The sequence below is a fragment of the Alosa pseudoharengus genome, unplaced genomic scaffold (assembly GCF_046254945.1).
Source record: "Alosa pseudoharengus isolate Yale_2024_CS ecotype anadromous, Long Island Sound unplaced genomic scaffold, YU_APseudo_1.1 YU_APseudo_1.1_scf_14, whole genome shotgun sequence".
NCBI lineage: Eukaryota > Metazoa > Chordata > Actinopteri > Clupeiformes > Clupeidae > Alosa > Alosa pseudoharengus.
Genome location: NW_027468609.1, coordinates 22,495,525 through 22,503,474, shown reverse-complemented (window position 1 = coordinate 22,503,474; position 7,950 = coordinate 22,495,525). Strand labels below are relative to the sequence as shown.

The 7,950-nt window shown below is 40.7% G+C and overlaps 1 protein-coding gene across 8 annotated transcripts in view; it reads right to left on the bottom strand.

The window, feature by feature from the left end:
• Positions 1 to 653: 653 nt before the first annotated feature.
• Positions 654 to 7,950, bottom strand: part of rc3h2 (ring finger and CCCH-type domains 2) — a 29,948-nt gene continuing 22,651 nt past the window's right edge. For 6 of the 8 annotated variants that reach the window (XM_076284191.1, XM_076284197.1, XM_076284192.1 and 3 more), the window contains exons 16-19: positions 6,923 to 7,007; positions 5,848 to 6,037; positions 5,213 to 5,409; positions 654 to 5,070 (exon numbers count right to left, since the gene is read on the bottom strand). In XM_076284191.1, the coding sequence (XP_076140306.1) occupies positions 4,932 to 5,070; positions 5,213 to 5,409; positions 5,848 to 6,037; positions 6,923 to 7,007 (611 nt within the window). In that variant the 3' untranslated portion in view covers positions 654 to 4,931. Of the gene's footprint in view, positions 5,071 to 5,212; positions 5,410 to 5,847; positions 6,038 to 6,894; positions 7,008 to 7,950 lie in introns of those variants that run through there. The other 2 variants (XM_076284195.1, XM_076284196.1) reach the window with 2 other exon arrangements.

Sequence of the window (7,950 nt, the reverse complement as noted above, 5' to 3'; positions counted from 1 at the left end):
AGTCTCTTTACTCCATTGGATGGAATGTAAATGAAAAAGTAGGCCTCGGTGTGTTACACAACAGCTAACTGCTCCAGGTTTCCGCTTGATGTACTGTAGTTCCCTCCCATAAACATGTTCATTACACAATGTCCATTGGTGGAGGCAATCAACCTTCCAAGTTTCCTTCCTTTTGTGTCAAAGTTCCTCTGTGCTCTGCAGGCAGCCATTTCATAATGGAAATAGACACTATTTTGTACTTTCAATCCATAGCATCTAACGGATGTCAGTTGTTCCCATGCAATGATCTGCAACCCAATCACAACACTTGACATGTCACTGCAGATGTTATTTATTAGAATACCTGGGATCACCAACATTGTAAATAAAAAAAAACTCCCTAGATGCTGAAATTCCTATTGAGCATAACCTTATGTGTTTTAAAAAAGCCAAGTGAGGCTGCAATTCTTCACTAGATCATACGCACACACTCTCACCCATTACACAAAAAGGTCACTTCAGAAGAAATGTGTGATACAAAACATGCAATAATGCTTGTAACCACAAGATGGTGTCAGGCATGTATTGTTCAGTAGTCAATGGACCAATTCGATAGATCAAGTACAGATCAGAATCAGAAACCATCATTCTGTGTACAAAACAGCAACGACACATTCAATTTGGTGAGTTTTTATTGAATATTTTAGCATGCAATTACATTTCTCCACCCTCCCTTTCTTGACATCACACTGTCCCACATGTGAGAACAGGCCTTAGAACAAGCCAGTGCAAGAACAGATAGAACAAATAAAACACTCAAAAAACAACTCCATTCAGAACAAAACAATAATAATCATAATAATAATCAGGCTAAATCTTGCCTTGCATTACCTTAAGCAAAAGGGAAACCTTTCAAAAAGTGGCATTTCAAAAGAAACAAAATGCAATATAAATTACTCCTGCAGACATTTCCTTTAAAAGAGTTTCCACTTTAAAGAATCTCTGTTACTATGTCTATATATTTAAATATAGTTGATTATATACCATAAAAATGTGCAGTAAGTCCATCTAACGATGGTGTTGGCTGTATAAAATGACGGATGTGTACCATCTCCTTATTTCATTTACAATTCAATCGAACAATAGATTTGCAAAGAAAATGTCTAATACAGACGTAAAAATAGGTAAACATCTCCATTATCAATTGACAAACAAGTTATTTTTACCCATACCTTTATGCTTGCCAAACAGTTACAGTTGAGGAAATAAAATGCAAACGAAGAGAAATTAGTTATTTTCAGGGAAAATACTACTACTACTCAAATAATAATAATAATAATAATAATAATAATAATAATAATAATAATAATAATAATATGAAAGCTGACAATTAAGTGCTGCAGGCAAGCCACAGTACTTGTGGCCACACAGTGGGCACGTGAAGAAATGCGACGAGAAATGCGTCAGAGTGTTGTATCACAACTACAGAATCATGGACTCCTTTTCCAAAACTACATAGACGGCATGCATGACCTGGGGCATGATACTGAAGGACTAGCCAAGACAGAGCTGGGGGACTCACACAATGCAATGCTTGGGTATGAAGTGTTATTAAATGGAGCGGAGGAGGTCAGATGGGAGAATGGATAGGGTGGTGTGTGTGTGTGTGTGTGTGGGGGGGGGGGGGGGGGGGGGGGGGGGGAGTCAGTAGAGGGAGTCATCTCAGGCATTGTGGTGAAGTCCAGCATAGCGGTACATGACAGGCACCATGAGAAACAACTGAAGTTCTTTCCATGTGCCATTTCATCTCCTCGTCAAACCAAAACCCTGTTCCCAGGACTTGACAAATACTGGTGTCCGAACACAAAAAGATACAACCAAATATCATTAAGCCACAGAAGCAAGAAGGAAACAATTCTTCTTTGAGTGTATCAGAAGTAATAATAATAGTAACAATAGCAAATATTAGGATGTTTCTTTGCTTATTTTAGCCCTGTCAGTGTATTGAACAAAGTCAGTACATATAATGTCTGGGCTCTAGCGCCACCTGTTGGATAATCTGAACTACAGGAGGCAGACTGACCTAAAATGGAGACCAACTTGACCAAAACAATGAAGGCTGACTTTTTACAAAAGCAATCCCTGATACGTCTTTGCCCCCAGTTAACCTCTTTGAGAAATGATAGTATGATAGTAAAATGTATTGTACTGGATTGTGTAGATTATACTTAGTATCTAATGATAGGGATGTAAAAAAAAAATCTATTTGAGTCACAAAATTATGCTTTGTGATACTGTATTGATTCTAACAGTATAGATTTTTAAAAATAAATAATTAAATGAATTTCTTTAGATTACACAAAAAGTGCCATGTTAGAGGTTACGCGACCGGAAATAAATCCACATGCAGCTCCTAATGTTCTAATTGCACCAAAAAAAAAAAAAAAAAAAAAAAAAAGTCAACTCAGATTTCATGCATTTTGGTGATCTGTGATTTACTATGACTGCCTTTGGATTTAAAAAAAAAAAAAAAAAAAAAACATCGCATATCGCATACACTGAATCATATCACCAATGTATCGCAATACACTATCGCATAACCAGATCTTTGCCAATAAACAGTCCTGTTTAACAGTCTTGATACATGTCTTCAATCACTCACTTAATAAATATTGATTGTACACAGATGTCCCACAGCAGACTGGATATGTTAAGTAATAAATATTCCTACCAAGCCAAGGTTACGTTTGAAGCAGGCTGCATCCTGTCAGGTGAAGACAAATAAAATGTGACAAAACAGAAAGAGCATACTTCCACAATCTACCAACAATCTAACCACGAAAACTCCCAAGAGGTGACAAAGCCTTGGTCAAGTTGTTTATACCACTAGTCGCGAATGCCTCCATCCAGACATTAAAAAAATAAACCCTATTATAAATAGGAGACCCCCCCCCCAAGCACTGTATATAACACATAGCTTCACCCTGCCAAATCTGATCACCTTCTCGGACGAGACGGCAAAATTGAGCATTCAGTGCACAAGACTGTAGTAGACAAAAACCAACTCCCTCGTCAATACAGGGTTCACTACAAGAAAGACCATCAGGCATTTTGTGTGACAGAAATGTCCCATTTTACCAAACAGGGGAGCAACACCGGAAAGACCGATTGATTGACTGGTTGCAATATATATTATTTTTTTAATTTGTGAAATGATGACCAAAACTAAAAGAGAGAAAGAGATCCTGATACAAAATATTTTGACAAACAACTTCACGGAAGTTAGTGATGTTTTTTCTTCTTTTTGTAATAAAATCAAAGTAAAAGCCATCCAGGAGATCCTGTAACTCTTCTGGAAGGACCTTTTAGATGCAGCGTAAGCCCCTGTCGAATGTCATACTTTCTTTGCTGATTAGGTCTAACACTCCTTGAGAAAAGGAAACATAACACAACAAAAACAAAAACACATCCACAAAACTGAAAACAAAGACAAAGAAAAACAGATTCATTTGACCTTCAACCTTTGTCTGTAAACATGAAGCTTCCCACTGTGACCTCATGGGACAACGCAGAGCATGACAGATCCATCTCATACACACTCACAGCTCATCATACACACTGACCACACACACACTGCCACACAGTCAGGTCACATGGCATTGCATCTCCGTAATGCAGGCTGTGACATAAGGTAAACAATAATGCATTTACCATATTAAGATCAGTTTGATACTTATTTTACATCAATTCCCATAACTTGTAGCCTATAATCCTAATGATGAAATCCACAATTAATTGAGACTTCAATTCAGTGTGCGATTTGAATAATGTAAATGTTTTTCCTTTCAGTCAGTGTCAAGCTAGTAAACCATACCACTGAACCAATGAGTGGTATCTCAAAATATCAAAAAAAGTTTGGCTTAAGTGGCATTTCTAGAGCAATGCTCAGCACCCAACTTACAACAAAACACGTATACACACACACACACACACACACACACACACCAAGCAAATGATGGGTAACCTCACAGGTGGAAAAAACAGGAATAAATAAAAAAGCTAACCATTATCAAATAAGTGCAATCCTTCCATGTGGCAAACTACTTGCATGCAGGTTCATTCCGGTGACAAATATTTTAGCAGCATAAGCTAAATGATACAGACAGTAATAAGCATACAGCCTTCTCAGTGCTGTGGCTTACTCAGCTTTTACAGTGGAAAACATTTCTGTATATGTAGTCTGTGGGGAGGCTATAAGTGAGATTAGGCTGCTGTATAATCACACAGGTGAGGATGAGCTTTCTGTGCATCCACATATTACCGGCTTGGGTGCCACAACTTTCAGTTTGTGCTCATTTGCCCCAAGTTAGATTAGCCGTGGCATGTAATTATGAAATGACATTGCAAGAGCTGCGCTCGCCCCTGTGAGATTGGAGATCTCGATTTCCCTGCTAAACATCCGACAATAGCTCAACATTGCTGAGAAAGGTCAAGCTCTCTTCACTAGGCCTGAGAGCAACCTTTGGGAATTTCTGATTGGATACAATGACAACCAATGGGGGTGTGAGAGCATCCTGCCGACGACACCAACACACCCCTGTAAACTACCAAGCGTGAGAGGAGACAACGGTTCTGGAAAACAAAAAACAAAACAAAAAAAACAACAGGCTCAAGTGGCACAGTGGCGAGGATGAAGTGAAGAGAAAGCAAATCGATCATGGCGACATGGCGAAACTGCAGCTCACTGCTGGCTCAGATGATTTGTTGTTTTTTGTTGTAGGGGGAACGTTACTGTGGTGCCGTGTTGCCATTTGTAGTCGTCTTGTCTTGCCTAACCCCGCCCCAACATGGGGTTATCAACCCACAGGTGTCAGCACTTCCTGCAGCATTGGGGAAAGAGATGTCGCCAGCCTGCATTGCCCCTTGCAGGTGGAAGACCAGTCTTGAGTCTCTCAGCTGCCGTTCAGCAGCACCTCAGGCCCGGTGGTGGAGGAGTGGGGGCTATCGGAGCGAGATGGTGGGCCCGTCTTCATCATCAGCTTCCCTATGCCCAGCCTCCCAGAGCCAAGGCCTCCCGGAGACAAAGCCTTCCTGTTTTAAACACACACACAAAATGCAAAATATAAACATGTTCTTGTACATGAAGACACAAAGGTGAACGCATATGCAAACATGTTTGTGTATGAGTTTGTGCGTCTCTCTGTGCGTGTCTTTGCGCATGCGTAAATCTTACCTGAAGGCCATCTTCTTGAGCAGGTGATGGTCCATCCCATCGGGAGAGAGCTTCTGGGACTGGGGCTCAGTGCTGGGGGGGGACAGATGGGAGCTCTGGGGGGGTACTCTCACCTCCAGGGGCTCCTGCCGAGAGGAACAGGCAGTGTGCTTTAGACAGATGAGTTTAAATCTGCCCAGCAACACATGTCTGTGGTCCTGAACGTAGAGCCATTATGGAGTTTAGAGTAGCCAGCATATTGGCAGCACAACTGCCATTTAATGGAGTCATAGTCAACCGTTGGTGCCCATAAAAACTAGCTAGCGAGTTTATTCATTAATGCATTTGAGCAATGAATTCTGTAATACAAATGCTATTCTTCTCACACTTTTTGCAGGATGTCTAACCAATAGCAAAACCTATATAGTACACAACATGGGTAGCTACTCATGTATCTAACCATGTATCAAGTAAATTTGAAACCCTTACTGACCAAAGTCAATAAATGGAGAAAGGAATGTAAAAACCTGCATGCCTCAACTTCTATATATACATACTCAAGCATTTTTTTTCTTACATTTCCACCTTAGTTAATGCAATTTCAGCATGCCAACAACCCGATCTGTTCTCCAGGTATAGAATGGGTGAACCTGCACCTGCATGGGGTTCTGGTGTGGTTCGTTGTCCTCCAAGTCCAAGGCAGACAGTTCCAACTCGATGTCCCGGTCTGGTTCACTCTCTGCACAGTACGGACTCGTTTCTGCATGAAGTAGATCCATCCCCAGCTTCTCTCCACCAATCAGAGAGGGCCGGCGTGCTTGCAGCTCTGCCACGCCCAACTGGTCACTATTCAACATACACACAGACATAAATGTTGAGAAACTTATAAGCAAGAGACAAATGGTTTATATGAATCTAAATCATTTATACCTGGATATATGGATATTATAAAGAAAAACCTGTTACAGGAAAGTGTTACAGTTTCTGAATTAAGCTTTGAGAGGGTGGGGATTGGCTGAAACGTGAGCTAATTCACACACACACACACACACACACTCACTTCAAAGCTGGAGAACGTGCTAGGAGCTGTGAGAACTGAGAGAACACACTGACTGCGGTTCTATTTTTAGATACTGAGAGAGGAGGGAAGCAACTGCAGAACAACAGGGGAATACAACACTGAGCCGAGAGAGAAAGAGAGAGAGAGAGAGATTCAACAGCAACAGTTTGCCCATATTTAGAGCAGTCACACAGTGCCCACCTGCACACATTCTCCACATTGGCTCACTTATAGCCATTCTGGCATACAGGGCCAATGGAGGGCCACCAGATGGCACTAAATCAGGCTGCTTACCTCAGGATAACAAACATCCTTGCAAATGCATGCACAGATTTAGGGCGCAGCACTTCCGATGCTAGTTCAGGTGCATAGATTAGATCTAGCCTTAGAAATAGGCAATGATGACCTAGATCTAGATCTAGCTTAATTCGGAAACTAGTGTGAGGAGTTTTCGAAATTATGCGTAGCACAGCTATGATGTTGGGAATCAGAGATGGGATGACAAACTTTAGAAACATCCCATTTCAGCTTTGAACAGCTTTTCTCCCCCCAATTGCAAACTACAGGAACCATCTGATTAAGTGTGTCCACACAATGACCAAATAGTAAAATCTAACATATTTAATGATATATAATATTTCACCTCTGGTATGGCCTAAGGTTCTACCCACCTCTCCAAGAAGCTGGAGTGGCTGGACGAGTCAGAACCTCGCGGACCCCATCTGTAATCTCCATGTCCAATGTGGGGACTGTAATCTGCAGAAGTACACAACATTTGAGAAAACAATTAGTATAAAAAAAATATACAAGTCACATTGGGGATCTTTTTAACTAAATTAAACCAAATATTTCTTAAGGGTAAGGAGGCTGTAACCCTGATAAATGAGTCATCCTAAAATTTCCCTTGGGATGGATGAATAAAGTATCTATCTTTCTCTCTATCTATTTCTCTATCTATAAAATAAACAACAATATAAACAAACCACAATAACTTTATTGACTATGCAGAGGCTGGAGGTGGATTTGTGTGGGTGATGGAGGTTTTGTTTAGTACAGCGTTTGTTCAGTGGAAGGCAGTCTGAGCACGGCTCCTTTTGGAGAGATGAAAGGGAGAGTTTCATTGATATGCACAGTGGTACCCTTCCACACAGAGAGGGAAAGGAGTCCTGCTTAGTGATCAGCCCTTGTCTCTTTCCCTCTCCCTTCATCTACTCAACAGCAAACCAAAACCTGCAGATTTTCTAGAGCTCTCTGCTTGATTAACACACTGGCTTTTGTTTTGTTTTGTTTTTTCTGAAGGATAGAGGGTGTGAAAAAAAATATCACAAATCTGTTTACACTGCTCTGCTGTTTCACATGAAACCACTTCTAGAATCTTCAAATCACAGCAGCCGTGACATCGGCACACAGAAGCAGTTGACCTGTGTGTTGCCCCTAAAGATGGATGCCCAGATACATTTCAATATCTCAGCCTCTTGGAGCATAACCAATAACCAAGCAGGCTTATACATTTATAGTTTTAGGAACTGTCCTACACTCAAACTGGAACATGGTTCCACATTACAAAGAAACAAGTGAACCATTATCAAAGTCCTTCTAAAAATCTTTACAAGGACCTCTTGAACTTTTACAAGTGCCATGTGTCTTGTACAGCACAATACAATTCAGTGGTTTGGCTCTGTGTCCAAATCTTAAAATC